The sequence below is a fragment of the Notothenia rossii genome, assembly GCF_949606895.1.
Source record: "Notothenia rossii genome assembly, chromosome: 1".
NCBI classification, from domain to species: domain Eukaryota; kingdom Metazoa; phylum Chordata; class Actinopteri; order Perciformes; family Nototheniidae; genus Notothenia; species Notothenia rossii.
The window spans coordinates 54275128-54295098 of NC_136912.1; the positions used below are offsets into that span (position 1 = coordinate 54275128).

At 44.1% G+C, this 19971-nt stretch overlaps 2 protein-coding genes across 5 annotated transcripts in view; both read left to right on the forward strand.

The window, feature by feature from the left end:
- The first annotated feature begins 290 nt into the window (after positions 1 to 290).
- Positions 291 to 5489, forward strand: LOC307020208 (uncharacterized protein). Its single transcript, XM_079651439.1, has 2 exons — positions 291 to 5284; positions 5376 to 5489. Exon 1 carries the CDS (start codon positions 1323 to 1325, stop codon positions 3204 to 3206), a length of 1884 nt encoding a protein of 627 aa, XP_079507565.1. The 5' UTR covers positions 291 to 1322; the 3' UTR covers positions 3207 to 5284; positions 5376 to 5489.
- Positions 5490 to 11460: 5971 nt separating this feature from the next.
- Positions 11461 to 19971, forward strand: part of LOC307036681 (uncharacterized protein) — a 46140-nt gene continuing 37629 nt past the window's right edge. For 3 of the 4 annotated variants that reach the window (XM_079677210.1, XM_079677211.1, XM_079677212.1), the window contains exon 1: positions 11461 to 12071. In XM_079677210.1, the coding sequence (XP_079533336.1) occupies positions 11634 to 12071 (438 nt within the window). In that variant the 5' untranslated portion in view covers positions 11461 to 11633. Of the gene's footprint in view, positions 12072 to 12349; positions 12682 to 19971 lie in introns of those variants that run through there. The other variant, XM_079677209.1, reaches the window with a different exon arrangement.

The following is a 19971-nucleotide window of genomic DNA, read 5'->3' on the forward strand; positions in this document are numbered from 1 at the left end:
CCCCCTCTGACTTCGTCTTCTCAAGAAATGCCTTACGCAGACGGGGAATTTTCTTATTCCAGATAAAAGTGGAAATATATTTTTCTAGGTCTTTAAAACACTTTTTAGGGAGAAAAACAGGAATTGACTGAAAATAATACAGCATACGTGGCATAATAACCATTTTGATGGTGTTCACCCTGCCCGCCAACGAAATAGGGAAGAGGATGGGGAAGAGTACACTCTTGGTCATGTTGATCTTATACCCAGAAGCCTTGCCGAAAGACGTGATTACATCGAGTGCAGCTGGAATGGACCTAAGCGGATCGGAGCAGTACAGTAAAACATCGTCTGCATACAAAGACAGCTTATGCGTATAGCTTCCCCGCTGAATGCCTGTACAATTTGACCGATTCCTGAGAGCAGCTGCTAACGGTTCAATGGCTATATCAAACAAGAGGGGGGACAGGGGGCATCCCTGCCTTGTGCCCCGTTGAAGCCGGAAGTATTTCAAAATTATATTATTTTTATTATTGCAAACTGCTGCCTGAGGTGCAGAGTAGAGGGCCTTTATCCAGGAGATAAAGCATGGGCCGAAGCCACATTTAGCAAGAGTTGCAAATAGGTAGTCAAATGCAATGCGATCAAAGGCTTTGTGTGCGTCTAGAGAGATGAGGGCCTCTGGAGAGAGTCCTGGATTTGAGTAAATTATATTATATAGGCGCCGAAGATTCCCAAAAGACTGTCAGCCTTTTACAAACGCTGTTTGGTCCGGGTGGATGATTCTATGCAGAACAGTCTCAAGGCGCAGAGCTAAAGCTTTGGAGAGAATTTTGTCATCACAACAGACTAGACTTAATGGTCTGTAAGAGTCGCATTTCGCTGGATCTTTGCCCTTTTTAAGGATGACTGTTATCACCGCCTGTCACGATTCTCATGTTATGTCACGTTTATAGCTTTGTAGGTTTGGGTGTTTTTGCTGTTTTCCATGTCATGTTTTCCTTTGGGTTATTGTCTGGTCCTTTTCCCCTGTGTTTACCTCTTGTCATTAGTTTCCCTGGTGTGTCTAATTGTCTGATTATGTTCACCTGGGCCCCTGTGTTTTCTCCTCCCTCCTCACCTGTGTCTTGTTGTGTGATTGAGTCTTGTGTGTATTTAAGTTCTGGGTTGTCTGTCTGTCTTGGTCGGTTCGTCTTGTTCCCTGACTAGTTCTGCGGTGAGTGTTCTGTCTTGTCATTGTATATATATATATCATAGCCTTGAAATAAAGGAAGTTTCAGTTTAAATCTGCATTTGGGTCCTGCTTGTTTCACAAACCGTGACAGTATGAACCGACCTGAAATATGGGCCCAGCAGATCCTTTCGAGCAGGAGATATTGGAGTTAACCGTTGCTTTGGCTGTCTGCTCTAGTCGATGGTTGGGAGCGTCCAGGGGTCAGCAGCGAGAGGCTGTTCGGGCTGAGGCACACCAGAGGGCAATGGAGAAACCAGGTTTTGTTAAATTCTTACCTGGCTGGATTTTGGACTTCCTCTCAGTGTGTGATTCCCGGCCTGCTAGCCCCAGGCATGCTAGCTCCATGTCTCCCAATTCCCAACCTGGCACCATACGCCTTGGTGGGTTCCATCTGAAGTCAACCCGTGCTTCTGCCCCAGTTCCTGCTCCTGTCCAGGAGTCATATTCTGGAACTCGTCTGGCTTATGGAGGTCCACGGAGTATTCAGGCGGCTGCTAAGAGGAGGAGTCGCAAGGCCAAGCTAGCAGCTCAAGCCCCTACAGCCATGTTTCCGGCTCCAGTACCGGACCTTACAGCCATGTTTCCGGCTCCAGAACCGGACCTTACAGCCATGTTTCCGGCTCCAGAACCGGACCTTACAGCCATGTTTCCGGCTCCAGTGCCGGCCCACACAGCCATGTTTCCAGCTCCAGAACCGAACCTTACAGCAATGTTTCCGGCTCCAGAACCGGACCTTACAGCCATGGCCCCGGCTTCAGTGCCGGCTCCAGTAACCATGGTCCCGACTCCGGCTCCTCGTCACCTGCTGACTCATCGGCCGACGCCAGCTCCTCGAGTCCTGTCGGCGTACCGGCCGACTCCAGCACCTCGTCTCCTGTTGGCTGTCCGTCCGACGCCAGCTCCCCGTGTCCTGTCAGCATACCGGCCGACTCCAGCACCTCGTCTCCGGTTGGCTGTCCGTCCAACGCCAGCTCCCCGTGTCCTGATGGCTGTCCGTCCGACGCCAACTCCATGTCTTGTCACGTTGGAGGTCCCGCAGACTACGCTTCTGCCGGGGGTCCTGCCAACCCCAGGTCCTGAGCCGTTGGAGGTCCCGCAGACTGCTCTTCTGCCGGGGGTCCTGCCAGCCCCATGTCCTGTGCCGCTGGAGGTCCCGCAGACTGCCTTTCTGCCGGGGGTCCTGCCAACTCCATGTCTTGTCCCGTTGGAGGTCGCGCAGACTACTCTTCTGCCGGGGGTCCTGCCAACCCCATGTCCTGAGCCGTTGGAGGTCCCGCAGACTGCTCTTCTGCCGGGGGTCCTGCCAACCCCATGTCCGTTGCCGTCGGAGGTCCCGCAGACTACTCTTCTGCCGGGGGTCCTGCCAACCCCATGTCCTGAGCCGTTGGAGGTCCCGCAGACTGCTCTTCTGCCGGGGGTCCTGCCAACTCCATGTCGTGTCCCGTTGGAGGTCCCGCAGACTACTCTTCTGCCGGGGGTCCTGCCAACCCCATGTCCTGAGCCGTTGGAAGTCCCGCAGACTGCTCATCTGCCGGGGGTCCTGCCAACTCCATGTCTTGCCACGTTGGAGGTCCCGCCGACTACTCTTCCGCTGGGGGTCCTGCCAACTCCATGTCCTGTCGCGTTGGGGATTCCGCCGACTGCTCTCCTGCCAGGGGTCCTGTGTCCTCTTCCATGGGGGATCTTGCCGACACCGGCTCCTGACCGGCCTCCGGAGCTGTCTGGTCTTCACCCCTCCTCGGACTCTGCCTTGCCCCCTGGCCGTCCGCCCGAGATTCCCTCCATGGACTCTGCCTTGCCCCCGGGCCCTCCGCCCAAATTCCCCTTTTTGAACTCTGCCTTGCCCCCGGGCCGTCCGCCCGAGACCCGTCCTCCAGACCCCTTCCACCCACCCTGCTGGACTTTTGTTTTTTTTGGGACATCTGGAATCCGTCCCTTGAGGGGGGGGGTTATGTCACGATTCTCATGTTATGTCACGTTTATAGTTTTGTAGGTTTGGGTGTTTTTGCTGTTTTCCATGTCATGTTTTCCTTTGGGTTATTGTCTGGTCCTTTTCCCTGTGTTTTCCTCTTGTCATTAGTTTCCCTGGTGTGTCTAATTGTCTGATTATGTTCACCTGGGCCCCTGTGTTTTCTCCTCCCTCCTCACCTGTGTCTTGTTGTGTGATTGAGTCTTGTGTGTATTTAAGTTCTGGGTTGTCTGTCTGTCTAGGTCGGTTCGTCTTGTTCCCTGACTAGTTCTGCGGTGAGTGTTCTGTTTTGTCATTGTATATATATATCATAGCCTTGAAATAAAGGAAGTTTCAGTTTAAATCTGCATTTGGGTCCTGCTTGTTTCACAAACCGTGACACAGCCTGAGCTAATGTGGAGGGCAGTGAACCCTGCTGGAGTGCCTCTGCATATACTTCACGCAGCACAGGCGTCAGTTTGCCGGGACATTTTTTATAGAATTCAATAGGGAAGCCGTCCGGTCCGGGGGCTTTTCCACTTTTCATACTTTTAATAGCACGATTTATCTCCTCATTAGAAATGTCCCTCTCTAAAGCTGAGACACCGTCAGGATCTAGTGTTGGAGGCTTAAGGTCCTTTTAGAAAGTTAGTTGTCAGGGAGTCATCCGAGACTTCTGATGAATAAAGATCTTCATAGAAACTATTAAATTGATCATTAATGCCCCTTTGATCTGAAATGGGGTCCCCATTTACCCTTCTAATTTCCGCAATTAAGCTGTCTGCAGCCGACTGCCTTCCCAGCTAGCGGGGAACGTTCTCACAACTTTGGCTAACGTTACCTATAGGTTCTGATAAGGCTTTAAAGAAACGTTTTAATCTGATGTTCAAATAACCTTTTTAGAATGTTTATTATTTCAAATAATGTTCCTATAAGGTTTAAGGTTAACTAAGACATAACGTTTTAACTGCAACATTCAAAGGATGTTTTGAGGATGTTATTGAGGCCTGAGATGACAGAATATTTTTTTATAAAATGTTCCTTTCATGTTATATGTTAACAAAGGTGGAACGTTTTGCCTGCAACATTCTAAGGACGTGTTTTGGACGCTCTTGGGATAACACATTACAGATGTTTTTTATAAAACGTTCCCTCAATGTTACATGATAACAAATAAAGAACATTCTCCAAGCAACATTCTGAAAATGTTTTCAGGATGTTATTGAGGCCTGAGATGACAAAGTGTTTTATAAAATGTTCCTTTAATGTGATAAGTCAACAAAGGTGGAACGTTTTGCCTACAACATTCTAAGGATGTGTTTTGGACGTTGTTGGGGTAACACATTAAAGATGTTCTTTTATAGAACATTCCCTCAATGTTAAATGAAGAACATTTTGAAAGCAACATTTGGGTAATGTTTTCAGGATGTTATTATTTTTTTTATAAAATGTTCCTGTGATGCGAAATATTAACAGGGTCATGGTCAACGTCAGATGTATTTGTAGTGCGCTTTATAAAACAAAGTTGTTGTATTTGTTTGAAAAGGATGTTTAAAAGAAATCTGATGTCACCACATTTTCCTTTTTAGAAAAAAACAAGCACGTAATTCATGATATTGCATGCTTGCGTAGGCATGTCTGAGTTCCCAGCTAGACATTGTTGGTTCTAAAAACATTTTGAGAATGTTACCATTCATTGTTCTAGGAATGGTTTCATCGAGAAGTTTTATTTTGGTTCCTAGAATGTACATTACTTCTGAAAGGTAGGATAACGTTCTCTAAAAACATTCTTAAAATGTTTGGTGATAACATTGTTCGAACATTATACCCCAAGTGTTTTTGTTGTTTATGCACATATCTCTATTGTCATATGGATCGAATAACACTTAGAAAACCAAAAACAGACATATAAAAGAACGGACCGACTATCACTGCCCGTCCCTGAAACCCCTGTTAGTGTTTGTATGTGTTTGTTTCTACTGTGTGTCTCTCTCTCTGCCTGCTGGTCTGCTCTACATGGCTGGGAGCAATCTCCAATCAACCACACCTGCAACCTGTTCATCAGCCACACTATTAAAACCTGCAGCCTGCACTCATTCACTGCCGGATTGTTGCAGTGAACGGTTTGTTGCGTGCCGCTCTAGCTTTTTACCAGCATATTCTTTAACAACTTTGCCTGCTTTTGCCTCACACTGATTTTTGTGTCTCTCCCAGGAGGAATCCAAGGCCTTCCACACTCCCAAGACCAGCCAGGCCTCTCTACCCACCCTGGAACAACTGTTTCCCACTGCCGCCATAACCAACCCCCACTCCCAGCTCCACTTTTCTAATAAACAAATGTTACTTTCACCAGCTGATTCCGAGTCATCCTTTTACATGTGTTAATAGTCAATTTCCAATAGTTAAGTAAACTGTCATAATCATCCTAATGACCACAGTGGTCAGTCCACTTACCCAGGAATTTTGAGTTGAACAATTACAGGAATATTATGTCTTTATGTTCAAATAATGTAAACATATTTTAGTAAATTGTTAGCATAGAACATTTGCATAATTTCTTTAACATAAACCATGTTATCCTTCTCTAAAATAATAACATTCTGGCAACATAAACATCTAACTTGCAGCTGAAAATGTTTTAAGAACAGTAGGGCATAATGTTCTAACTATGTTATCAAAAACATTTTAAGAATTTTTTTAGAGAACGTTATCCTACCTTTCAGAAGAACATTCTGGGAACCAAAATAAAAGCTTCTGGCAAAAACGTTTTAAGAACAGTAGGGCATAATGTTCTAACAATTTTATCAAAAACATTTTAAGAATGTTTTTAGAAAATGTTATCCTACCTTTCAGAAGAACATTCTGGGAGCCAAAATAAAAGCTTCTGCTGAAAACGTTTTAAGAATAGTAGGGCATAATGTTCTAGCAATGTTCTCAAAAACATTTTAAGAAGGTTATCACCAAACATTTTAAGAATGTTTTTAGAGAGCGTTATCCTACCTTTCAGAAGCACATTCTGGGAACCAAACAAAAACTTCCCGCTGAAAACGTTTTAAGAATAGGAGGGCATAATGTTCTAACAATTTTATCACCAAACATTTTAAGAATGTTTTTAGAGAACGTTATCCTACCTTTCAGAAGAACGTTCTGGGAACCAAAATAAAACTTCCCGCTGAAAACCTTCCTAGAACAATGACTGTAACATTCTCAGAATGTTTTTAGACCCAAACATTTCTAGCTGGGTTAGTTGATGGGAGAGTAGTTTACTGGCCCGCTCCCCATGTTCATAGTAGGTCTGCCTCTCAGATGAAGGTCCTCTATGTAGGTGGATGCCAGAGAGTCATATTCCACCTGCACTGTAATGCGTTCCTTATACAGTTCAGCAGAGGGCTTTGTTGAGTGTATTCTATCAATGTCTCTGATCGGATTAGCAAGTTCTGTCATTCGCTTTGTCTTTTTCCTGCTAATACTGATTGAATATGATATTATTTGCACACAAAGATAAGCCTTCATGGCCCCCCATACAGTGCCTATACTCATCTCTGGTTGATGGTTTATTTTGAGAAAGGTATCGATGTGCGTGGAAGTATACTTAATAAAATCTTCATCTAATAATAAGCGTTGGTTTAGACGCCAGATCCTTTGTGGTGGTACATGGTTTGGAAAACAAAGTTTCATGGTCATTGGGCTGTGGACAGAAATAATGCTCTCATAATCACTGGACTCAAGCACAGAGAGTAACTTTTTGTCTAAAATGAAGTAATCTATTCTGGAGAATGACTGCTGAGCTGCAGAAAAAAATGAAAATTGTTAGATGTTGGGTTCTTAAAGCGCCATGGGTCCACCATCCCGTATTCTTTAACAAAGGAGTTCACCACTCGAGCTGAGTTTGACAGTGGTCTAGAGGAGGAGGGAGCAGAGAGAAGAAATTGCTAAAGAAATCGGCATCATCTGAGTTGGGAGCATAGAGACATGCAAGCACAACAGGTGTGTTGTACAATTGACCTTGCACTATGATATAGCGGCCATTTGTATCTGCAATTACTTTAGATTCCACAAATTGCACATGCCTAGGTATCAGGATCGCTGCACCCCTATATTTGGTGTTGAATTTGGAGTGAAAAATGGGAGAGAAAGCACCCCGCTTGAGTCTAGAGTGATCAGAAGTACGTAAATGAGTTTCCTGGAGATAAACTATGTCTGCCTTTAGCTTCTGGAGGTGGGAAAACACCTTGCTGTGCTTTACTGGATGATTGAGACCTCTAACATTCCAGCTAACAAAAGTAGTTGCCGCCTTACCCACACTCAGTGCCCTGTTTGCCTGGGTTATTGTGGGACCTTAGACAGTAATCTAGCCCCCTGTCAGAAGGGTGAGGGAGAGGAAGGGAGGGAAAGGGGGGATGGGTCACCTTAAAAAAACTGAAATAAAACACAGCAATAAGCACATAAACACCATTGAGAACCTAAAATAGAAGTTCCATATGTAATTGAAGTGATTGAAACAACATTCACAATAAAGAGCTGGTCCCTCCCCAACTGAGGGACTGCTACCTGCCCCCGATAACACTCGCACCTCAACGTGGACAGTTTACCTGGCGAGATCGAGCCCCGCCAGAACCATCAATAGCTTTAGATAAACCTTGTGCTAATAGATATAGAGAAACGTCCAAGTTGAACATTCATAACATGGTCTCAGTAAAAGTAACATACTTATTCTTAGTCTTGATTGTTGAATGAAAAGTAGAGCAAGAAAAACGTGAACCTCCCCAGGAGAATAGGAGAGCAGTTGCTTGAACTAGCGGGCTGTAAGCCAACTGACTGTGTTATAAAATGTGGGCTAGTATGAGCAGCGCGAGCTGGCTTAAATTACACAATAATAAGAAAAACCACAAACGTTCGTAGCAAGCCCTAGCCCACAGCCCCATATACGTACATGTGGAAAATTTAACGCCGCTATCCGACGCTGCATTAGTCAGTCAAATCAGCTTACCAACAGTGGCCCACTAGGCGGCTCGCATTCCACGCCCGGCTCCAAACCAGCGAGCCGGGCTTCTTACCCATTTCAAGTTTGAGAATAGGTTGAGATCGTTTCGGCCCCAAGACTGCGCGGACCCCACCCGTTTACCTCTCAACGGTTTCACGCCCTCTTGAACTCTCGCTTCAAAGTTCTTTTCAACTTTCCCTTAAGGTACTTGTCGACTATCGGTCTCGTGCCGGTATTTAGCCTTAGATGGAGTTTACCACCCTCTTTGGGCTGCATTCCCAAACAACCCGACTCCGAGAAGACCGGACCCCGGCGCGACGGGGCCCGTTACCGGCCTCACACCGTCCATGGGCTGAGCGTTTCCTTAACATTTGAATGGCCAAATGGACGGAAATATGCCCATTTCGTTAAAACGCCGGACTTTGGCCTTTGCAGGACCCCAGTGAGAGCTCCAGACTGTGTTAGGGAACCATATGAACGGTGTAGGCCTACATGAGTGTTAAAAGTGCATTAGACTGTTTTAATTCAACAGCAGCCGCTGACAATCTCACTGTGTTACCCAGGAAATGAGCCGGCTGAGTGTTGAAAGTGCATCAAACTGGTTTTAATTCAACAACAGGCTGCTTCATATCACACTGTTACCCAGGAAATGAGCCGGATTTGTGGGTAGGTTCAGTGTTAAAGGTGCATTAAACTGGTTTTAATTCAACAGAGGACAGGCTGCTTCATATCACACTGTTACCCAGGTAATGAGCCGGATTTGTGGGTAGGCTGAGGCATTAAACTGTTTTAATCCGACAGCCGCTGATGCGCACCGAAGTCTGTCCATTTCGTTAACATTTGAATGGCCAAATGGACAAGCCTGATTAAAGCATATGCAGGACCCCAGTGAGCTCCAGACTATGTGCATTGTGTTAAGGAACCATATGAATGATAGCATCAATCATTTAAATGCAAAAATAACGATTAAATATAATTTTTAGGGGGAAAACGGTGGATCTGTCCATTTCGTTAACAATCTGATAGCCAAATGGACAAGCAGGTAAAAACGGCCGAGTCGCTGCTCTTAGGGTCTCAGACTCATAGGCACACACACGTGCAGAGAACCAGGGCGGTGCACATGGCTTTGTTACCCAGCAATAAGTCTCTGAGAGGCGGGGGAAGGTTGTGTGGATAGAGGCAGAGCAGAGCGGCAGGCAGAGTGCAGCAGCAGCAGCAGCAGGCAGAGAGGAGCAGGCTGCGATACCCCCCCACAGAGCCCACCCAGAGGACAGGCTGCGCCACCTCACTTTGTAACCCAGGAAAGGAACAGGAATCCTGGCTGCGTGAGTGTTAAAAGCGCATTAAACTGTTTTAATCCGACAGCCGCTGATGCGCACGGAAGTCTGTCCATTTCGTTAACATTCTGATAGCCAAATGGACGGAAATCCGGCCGTTTCGTTAACATTTGAATAGCCAAATGGACAAGCAGGTAAAAACGGCAGAGTCGCTGCTCTCAGGGCCCCAGGCTCACAGACACATGCAGAGGTCCAGGAGCAGGAATCCTGGGTAGGCCTACGTGAGTGTTAAAAGTGCATTAAACTGTTTTAATCCGACAGCCGCAGGTGTTGACGGAAAGCAGGCGGAAACAAATTGATTATTTTACCCAGGAATAAGTGTTTGCAAGGCGGGGAAAGTGTTACTGCAGCCCCTCCAAGCCAGAAATAATGTTTAAATGGTCGGGGAAAGTGTTTTTAAATATCTGGGAGAGAGTTGTAGCCTCTCATTTTGCACGATATAATTTAACGTAACATCTCCTGGAAATGCACATATGACATATGATGTGCATTTCCAGGAGAGGTTACATGTTAAATTATATCGTGCAAAATGACAGGCTATAACCCAGGAATAAGTGTTTGAAAGGTGGAGAAAAGTTGTTTAAAATATAATGCAAAGATAATGATTAAAAATCATTTTAGGGGGAAAACTGGGGCTCTGTCCATTTCGTTAACAAACTGATAGCCAAATGGACAAAGCCTGATTAAAGCATAAGCAGGACCCCAGTGAGCTCCAGACTATGTGCATTGGGTAAAGGAACCATATGAATTATAACGTACATTATTTAAATGCAAAGATAATGATTAAAAAACATTTTAGGGGGAAAACTGGGGCTCTGTCCATTTCGTTAACAAACTGATAGCCAAATGGACAAGCAGGTAAAAACAGCCGAGTCGCTGCTCCAAACTATGTGTATTTTGTTAAGGAACCATATTGATGATAACATCCATCATTTAAATGCAAAGATAACGATTAAAAATCATTTTTAGGGGGAAAACGTTGGATATGTCAGTTTCGTTAACAATCGGATAGCCAAATGGACGGAAATCCGTCCGTTTCGTTAACAATCTGATAGCCAAATGGACAAGCAGGTAAAAACGGCAGAGTCGCTGCTCTCAGGGCCTCAGACTCACAGGCACACACACATGCAGAGATCCAGGAGCAGGAATCCTGGGCACATGAGTGTTAAAAGTGCATTAAACTGTTTTAATCCGACAGCCGCAGGTGCTGACGGAAAGCAGGCGGAAACAAATGGATTATTTTACCCAGGAATAAGTGTTTGCAATGCGAGGAAAGTGTTCCTGCAGCCCCTCCATCACGGTAGTGATGATTAGAAATGATTTCCAGGGCAGAAAGCGTTTTTTAAAAGTGGAAAAAACTATTTTAAACTGTTTAAAAAGCACAAAGTGATTTGAGTGCAGTTCTCATGTGTCCCCGCAGGGAGCACAGTAAATTAACAGTAACAAATACAACAAAAAAAGGGCAAATCAATGGATTTAAAGTGCAGGGAAGCTCCGCACCACACACAGGTACATTCTTAAATCCCCACCATAGTGACCACGGTGATTTAAACTAGTTTCTGCGGGGGAAATAGTGCTAAAAATCTGATTAAACCCTGCTAACAGTGTGGTAAAAGTCTGATTGTTTTAGAGACCCATAGTAAGGCTACGATGGACCATTTGCATCCAAAATGATCCATTTAAAAGTCATGTGTAAGGGGGGGGGGGGGGGGGAGTGCAGAGAGAAGCCTGAAAATGCCTCTCCAGGACCCCGGGGAGCTCCCAGGGGCTGGAGAGGGGGAGACATGTGGCTCACAGGCCGGCCTGGGGACCCCTGCAGAGCCCACAGCTGCTGGGCATCGACATTGGAGGTGGGCAGTCCGCCTTTCAGCACCCGCACTCGGCCCTGGGACCTACAGACCCTCTCTGAACCCAATCTACAAGAAGCCACTACCCCTCCAAACTCTTTGCCCACGGCCTTACCACCCTAATCCGCTAGGAGCGCAGAGTGCGAGTGTGAGGGAAGCTGTGGAATTATTTGGTGCGGGCAGACGGAGATTTTTTGGGAGATTTTTGGATTTGGAGGATACGCATGGACTGTATATTATTATTTTGAGTGGTTGATTTCCCCCCCAAACAGCTAAGCTGTCTGGGGGGCTCCCAAGGACAGGAATGTTAAGAAGTCACAGCATGAAAGATGTGCTACCTGGAATGCAGTCAGCTGTTACGGAGAATGCGGAAGTGGAGCGGGAGACGGGAGAAACGGAGGCGGAGAAGGCTTTTAACTACACGAAAAGACAGGAGAACGAAGGAGAGAAAGCTCGGAAGGACACAGAGGCTGGGGAGGCTGTCGGGGCTGCATCTCTGGACAGAGGGCAAGCTGGAATGAAGACGGGAGCTGCGGCTGTGAAAATGGTGGAGGTCCCGCGACGCGGAAGTGGAGAGGAGAGAGCGGAGGAAAGTGGAGATCCTGAAGGAATGAAGGGTCCAAACGGAGATGTGAACGGGGGAAACAACGGAGGAGCGAGGGAAGAAGGATGTAGGAGTGAAAAGAGCGGTGGAAAAGTTTTTTCCAGCGGCGAGGAAGAAGAAGACAATGCGGACCAAAAGGTGAGCTACTCTGCTGAGCTAACGTTAAATGTGTTTGTAGAGGGGTGGAGAGGAGAGCTTTCCATGATGGACTTGCTTAAAGCAGTAAGGAATTTGTGTGGGGTAATACTAGGGTGCAGGGTGAGAGGGGAGGGAAAATACGAAGTGACAATAAAAACGCTGGAAGGGAAGCGGAGGCTGATGGCGGGGTGCACAATAAATGGAGTGAGGGTGAGAGCACAGGAGCTTAAAGAGAATGAAATGACGGTCTCCTTTTTACATCTGCCGGTGTACATCAGGGATGGAGACATACTGTCGAGGCTGAGGGAATGGGGGGTGAAGCCAGCATCAATGATCATGAGGCGCTTTCTGCCGGGAACTGGAAGAGAAAAAATAGCGGATGGACCCCGCTTTATGAGGGTGTTGTTTAATGACAAGGTCCGATCCCTCCCATATTCCACCAGGTTCGACACAGTGGGGGGATCGGAGTACTTCAGGGTTATCCATGACAATCAGGAGAGAGTGTGCAGGAAATGCTTCAAAGCTGGACACATGATGTATGAATGCCCAGAGATAATGTGCTATAATTGCAGAAAAATGGGGCATTTTGCAGATAACTCTGGTGAACAGGGTGGGGGTGGAGCGGAGAGTGAAAATGAGGGGAGGAAGGATGGGGATGAGACTGTGAGTGGGGAGGGGGAAGCAGGGGGAAAAAGACCACAAGAGGGAGGAAGTAAGGAGGATGATGTGCTTGTAATTGATGGAAAGGATGTTGCGGCCAAAGAGGGGGAGGAAGGTCTGGAGACTGGAGGCAGCTGAGGGGAGGAAGGACAAAAAGAGGATGAGGGGGGAGAAGGAGGGAGTGGCTGGAGGGGATGAAGATGGAGATGAAGATGCGAGGATGGGGAGGAGAAATTAGGTGGTGGTTGAGATGGAGGAGGAGGAGGGGGGACGAGAAGCTGGAGAAGAAAGGGTGGAAGGGGGAAATTATGTAGAGGTCGAGATGGAGGAAGTTGAGGGGGGTCGAGGGGCTGAAGTGGAAGGGGGCAATGATGAAGAGGTGGAGATGGAGGAAAAGGGGGTGGAAGAGAGAGATAGTGATGGGGTGCTGAAGAGGAGAGTGACACGATGGGGAGTGAAGAAAGTGGATGTGGAAGAGGAGGAGCAGCGACAGAAAGAGGAGGAGATGGTGAAAGTAAAGAGGATGAAGGAAGAAAGGGAGGAGGAAAAGGTGAGAATGAAAATGAAGGGCTGGGTAAAAGTAAACATAAATATAGGAGACATCAATAAAGAGGGGGTCTGGGAGAAATGCGGAAAGGACAAGTATCACCTCTCAATGATGCGAAGGCCGTTTGGAGGGAGGGAGGGAGAAACGAAGGAGGAGTGGGAGAAGGAGTGGGAAAAGCAAAAGGCATGGGCAATTATAACGACTCGGGAGGATGTGGAAACAGGAAGATGGGATAACATGTAATTGATGGGAGTGAAAGTAATGACCTGACATAATGTGTGATGTTTTGAATACGTGTTATGGTTTTGTAAAATGAGTGATGTAATTGCGCTTTGCAATTTCTTGATACGTTGGTATGCAATTTTGTTGTGATTTAATTACGTTTTGTCTTTGTTTTTTTTGGGAAAGTGATATCTAGAAGTAGGAGAATACTACATTTGTTTGTAACAGAAATGAGATTCTGTATATGCTGTTTTTTTTTTTCATGAAGGCTGAGATTTTGTAGTTGTTCAAGTATATATGTATTGGTTGTAAGCATCGGGGTCCTTCCTTTTTTGGGGATTGGTGATGTCTAGTATGTTGTTTATTTGTAAAGTTTTATACTTTCATAATAAAAGATAAAAAAAATAAAAAATCACGCCCGATCTCGTCCGATCTCGGAAGCTAAGCAGGGTCGGCCCGGGTCAGTACTTGGATGGGAGACATATTAAATACAGATGTAGCACTTCATTTCAGACTCCAGTTTACAGCTTCCTGCCTACGACCTGCCAAAGACCAGTATAGAGGAATGTTAAGCCCTCCCACTATTTTCCAAGAGGGCGTTGCCAGATTTTCAATTTCAGGTTTTAACCAGGAGATGGCGCTTCATTCACAAATACAGAAAGACAAGTTTCATGGACTTTCAGTTGTGTTTTGAAGAGCATTTGAACACATCAATATTTTAGATACTATACTAAAGTATATCTAATCTTGTAATTCAATAATATATAGTCTTTATATATTAAATAATCATAATAATGTAAATGTTTACATTACACTGCTTTATTTGTTATGCTCATACTTTTACCTTTACAATCGTTTGCTTTAATATGCAGTATATTTGTTTTATATTTGTGTTTGCTCCCTCCTGCTCCCTTTCGGAAACATACTGTATGATTTACTATTATTATTAATATGAAGATATTATTAAGATAAGATAAGATGTCTTTATTGATTGAACATTTTAGTTTAGAATTTGCTGTCCCACGGTAATTCAGAAGGCTCACAGGTCACATTCCGACCATTATTTAAAACAATAGGTGCTTTTACACCGTCTACAGTTTGATTTGAATAGAGGGAGCTCTGTGGCTGAATGGCCAGCGATTAGGTGTGACGCATTTATCATAGGTGATCAGAGCTAACTGCCTGCCGTCAGATTTCATTTAAAAAATAGATCTGATTTTAAGACTATTTCTGCGCTCATAAAGAATGATAAGAATAAGAATAATGCGTATTGAACTAGTGTCATTAATTAGTGAGTTTATTTAACACTCGAACCGCCAATCGGGTCAATTTGTGTGATGTGTGTTGTGTGTGTGCAATGTAACTTTTTTTCAATAAAATATTAAAGTCTCCCAGTTCGTGAGTTTTCCTGAAAGTGTGTTATGTAGCACCCTATGTTGTTAAAAATTGCATTCTAATAGCGGGATTTGACGGTTTTAGGTAGGCCTATACAAAAACCTCTGGCGGTTCTAGTGTTAAGGTAATTAGGTACAGTAGAAGCCCTTTTTTATCAGTAACGAATTTAGCAGTTGAACATAAAAGTCAACTAACTGAGGGTCACTTGCAATGACAGTGTTGTGTCTAACTGTAAGCTTGTCACTCAGAGTAACCTACATTTAATTTAGCTGCTGGAGAAGAAAGATCAGGGGGGAGGGGGGGAGAGAGCTGTGGTTGATGGGCCATTAGTTGTGTAAATACACAGCTGAGAGCTGCTGTTTCATTCAGACTGTTTAAAAAAACGGTAACAACTGACTATTTTTCAAGATCAAGATCCCTCCGCTAAGCTTTGGGATCCTGATTTGCCGACGAGGCTCCTTTAAAACATACATATTTTTAGGGAATTAATGAGTTTAGGCACGTTAATAACGTTTTAATGAAGTTGAATACAGTATATTCATATTTGTCAGTGATTTCATGTAGATCTGCAATAAAAATATTTTTGGGGTATGTGAGGAAGCGCACACACTCCCTCACTAACATGTTGGTCTTAACTATTTGTTTGTTAAGAAAGGTAGTACATGTTTTTTCAGAGTTGTCTTTATTTCAGTTAAAGTTATAAAAACAGTTTACATAGACAAACTAATAAAATGCATCTAAATTAATTTGTCAGTCTGTAAAATACACAAGCACCAAGTAATCACCATTTCCTTTGTTCAGACCTGGAGGCCATCTTGTCCCAGTGCTCAAAGGGGGAGCACGCCTCCAAAGTACTCCTTATATGTGGCGTAAAAGTAGGCGGATTCTTGGACGCAATTGGTCAGGAAATGTGTGATTTTCTGAGTGTCAATTAGGTTAAAAACTATCCGTTTTAAGCAGACCTTGTTGTTTTTGAAGGTATAATATGTATGTTGATGCAATAATGAATTTACTTAAGCCTTTAGGGTTTTATTAAATGTAGACAACAGTGTTTAATTTTGTATTTAACCCTTCACTCCGTTTTCAGAACCATGACCTGATTGGCCAGGTTGGAGTGGGAAGGCGGGCAGTCTCCTATAAATGTGGTTGGGAAGAGAGGGGAAGGGGGCATTTTGTGTTTGTTCCTTGCTGGTGAATGCAGCACCAGACATGCAGTTTGTGTTTCTGGGGAATAATGATGAAGGCTAAGAATAAAACGCCTGTTTATTTTTTGCAAGAAAACCCTCTCTCCACGTATCGTTCTTTCACCTGCACCTCACATCGTAACAGTGGGGGTCTGGGACCCGGAGTAATCTGCGGCCGTGAGCTGTTATGTGCCATCATGACACGCATGGTGTTCTTTTTTTATATATTATAATGAAGTACGAGCTGTGTGCGCGAGTCTTCCTGACTGTCAGCTCTGCTCTCATGGATGTATAATAAGGCTCTGCTGCTCCGAGATGATGGTCTAGCTTCAGCAGCTACATTACCTACGGGTGCGTTCGTTAATATTAACTGCGCGTCCGGAGTCACTGTGGCACAGACTGGACCGCTGGTGAACAGCTGTTAGAACGGGCCGTTCAGGTGTTCAGAGCAGAGCTCCCTGTCGGAGCGGCAGAGCGTGATGTGAACTGAAAAGTTTTTCTGTGGCAATATTATTTAAGGAATCGTTGAGCTAGCTAGCTAGCATATATTGTCACTATCTGCTAACGTTAGCTTTAGCCTTCTATTTCAAATAGTTTTTTTCATAGGCTATAAACAGAGGTGGTATAGGTATTGTACTTGAGTAAAAGTAGAAGCACACAGATCTTGTAGAGTAAAAGTAAAAGTACTCAGATCTTGTTCTTGATTAAAAGTAGAAGTACTCAGGTCTTGTAATTGAGTAAAAGTAGAAGTACCAGAGTGTAGGAATACTCTGTTACAGTAAAAGTCCTACATTCAAAATGTTCCTCAAGTGAAAGTAGAAAAGTATTCTCATCAAAATATAGTGATAGTAGCTACAGTAAAAGTAGTCATTGTGCAGATTGGTCCATTTCAGAATAATATATATGATATGTTTTATAATGATTGATCATGAAAGTGTTCTCAAAGCTGGTAAAGGTGCAGTTAGTTTGAATGACTTTGTATACTGCAGGGTAGCTTGTGGATTTACTCCAGGTGGAACTAAAGTCTGATTTAACACTTGATTATATTTCACATCATTCATCCACATCTGTAAAGTAACTAAAGGTATTAAATACATGTAGGGGAGTAGAAGTACACCATGTACCTCTGAACTGTAGTGGAGTAGAAGAACAAAGTAGCAACACATTGAAATACTTAAATAAAGTACAAGTATCTCAAAATTGTGCCCAATTATAGAGTTTATGAACTTAGTTACTTTACACCATGTGGCTATAAAGATAGAAAGACTAAGCCTTGCACAGAGGCATGAAAATACATTTTAAAAATGCTCAACAGTGCTTCCAAAATTATAAACTGACTGCTACACAATTAAAATAAATGCTTTTATATATTTCTATTAGATGTGACTCTTTGGCGTTTCTGTTATTATTAACACTGCTGCTTTAGTTGTTCTCACTGCTGAAATCCTCTGTTATTCCTCATTTTAAAGCCGATATTCCGTGGGGTGGGGGAGCCGGGGGCTCGGATCCTTGTCACCTTTTTCATACAGATGAGTTTGCATCCCAAAGCCTCAGTCACCTTAATTAATGTAATAAAACATCTCAGGTCAGTAACACTCAAAGCTAAATGTGCAATACCATGTTCAGCTATCTTACTATTTATAATGTTATTGTTGTTACATCAGAAGATGTACATATTGGAATGATTTCTTAACTTACAGTAGGTTATTTTTTACAATGTGTGTTGGAAGGATTTATTAAATTACTATGAATATTGTCATTGTTGAACGCTTTTAGAGAAGGATGAACTATAAGCCTGAATTACATAACATTTTATACCTAAAAACATAAAAGCCACGATAAATAAATCAGAATTATTGTAGTTATTTTTACCTCCCGTATTGCTTTCAACCCACCAGCTTTTATGGTGTTGTTACGTCACTAACTGTAAGCTTTTCACATAGTCTATGGTCACTCAGAGTAACCTACAGTTAATTTAGCTGCTGGAGAAGAAAGATCAGGGGGGGAGGGGGGAGAGAGCTGCCGTTTCATTCACACTGTTTAAAAAACGGTAACAACGGACTATTTTTCTTAGCGGATGCATGTCAATTTAAATCAATACATACAACTATTTTTTAAATCAATAAAAACATTTTCTAAATCCATAAAAACATTTAAATTAATATTGGGAGTCATGTCGTTACTTTGTTGAGAATGTGGCCATGTAATAAGCGGGATAATTTGCAGCGAATTGTTCCTTATGGGGAAAAACACCCGTCATGCAGACCAAGATCCCTCCGCTGCGCGTTGGGATACTGATCTGCCGACGAGGCTCCATTAAAATATAAATATGTTCAGTGAATTACTGAGTTTAGGCACGTTAATAACGTTTTAATGAAGTTGAATACAGTATATTCATATATGTCAGTGATTTCATGTCAATTCGGCGAACATAAAAATAAATGATCGTGGTGAAGATGATGATTACATTTGGATTAAAAATCGAGAGCGGGGCTACATTTCCGCCCGTTCGTTTTTTTCGACTAAACAACATTATTTTGTTAAATAACAACATGGTGATGTTTTGTAAATGATTACATGTCTCTTATTTAGCACAGAGTATGATATCCTTGACATATGGATCTTAACAAAGTTCCGCTGTACATCCAGCGTACTGTATCTGACATTATTTCACATGAGCTCCAGTGTGGAACCCCACTGCACCCCTTGGTGGATCAATGATCCATTGCAGCTGGCTTCATTATAATTACATTTATCTATCACGGGGGCGGTCTCAAGTCAAGCTGGAGGTTTTCCCTTGAGCGAGGGCAGATCACGTACCAATCACGGCCCTCGCGTTTCAAACTGTCTGAAATGAATCGCTACATCTGTACAGGTACATCCATGGTGATAAGATACGATTTATAAAATAGCATTCTATGCGTGGGTGGATTACATTCAAAGCATGCACACTCTGCTCATGTCAGACTTCCATGAAATAGACCGCAAAAAGCATCTCTCTGTGGCTGCTCACAGACCCCCGAAGCAGCTCCAGCATGGCTTCCTAACACAGGCAAACAGGTTTTTTTCACACCTCCAGGAGAGGGACCGGGAAAAGCACCTCTCTTGGGCACCTCACAGAACCCCAAAGGACGGCCTAATGACCTCCAGCCTCTCTCCCTCACATGGAGCTCAGGTTATTTCATACCTCCAGGAGAGGGACCGGGAAAACCACCTCTCTGTAGCCCCTCACAGAGCCCCAAAGGACGGACTGAGGACCTCCGGCAACAGTGGTACTTCCATAACCTCGTGCACCGTGAGACCCCGGGCCCCCGGACTTAAGCACTCCCCCACGGACTAAACCCAGATGTTCACACCCTACAGAACTTCATGCCCCTGGTTACCCTAAAGGGGGTGGATTTTGCGGTGCTTTACCGTCCGCACATCGGCATCCATATTCGGCCTTATTCACGGCACCACCAGCCCTTCTGTGGAGGATATTCTCATGCTCCTGGTAACCCTTTAAATAGTCTAATACTGTCAGGGCTCATCACCGCACTTTACAAGCCAGAAATAATGTTTAAATGGTCGGGAAAAGTGTTTTTAAACGTCTGGAAGAGAGTTGTAGCCTGTCATTTTGCAGGATATCATTTAACATGTAACCTCTCCTGGAAATGCACAGAATATGTCCATTTCCAGGAGAGATTCCATGTTAAATTATATCCTGCAAAATGACAGGGAGGCTATAACCCAGGAACAAGTGTTTGAAAGGCGGGGAAAAGTTGTTTAAAATAGTCTGATACCTCCAGGGCGCATCACCGCATTTTACAAGCCAGGGAAGGTGTCTGAATCCTGGGTAAACATATTTTAAATAGTCTGACACCTGGCACTGTATTTGCCCCTGGGAACCTTC

Coding starts and splice junctions, on each gene's coding strand:
- LOC307020208 (XM_079651439.1), top strand. CDS start 1,323: ATGGGCCCAGCAGATCCTTTCGAGCAGGAGATATTGGAGTTAACCGTT.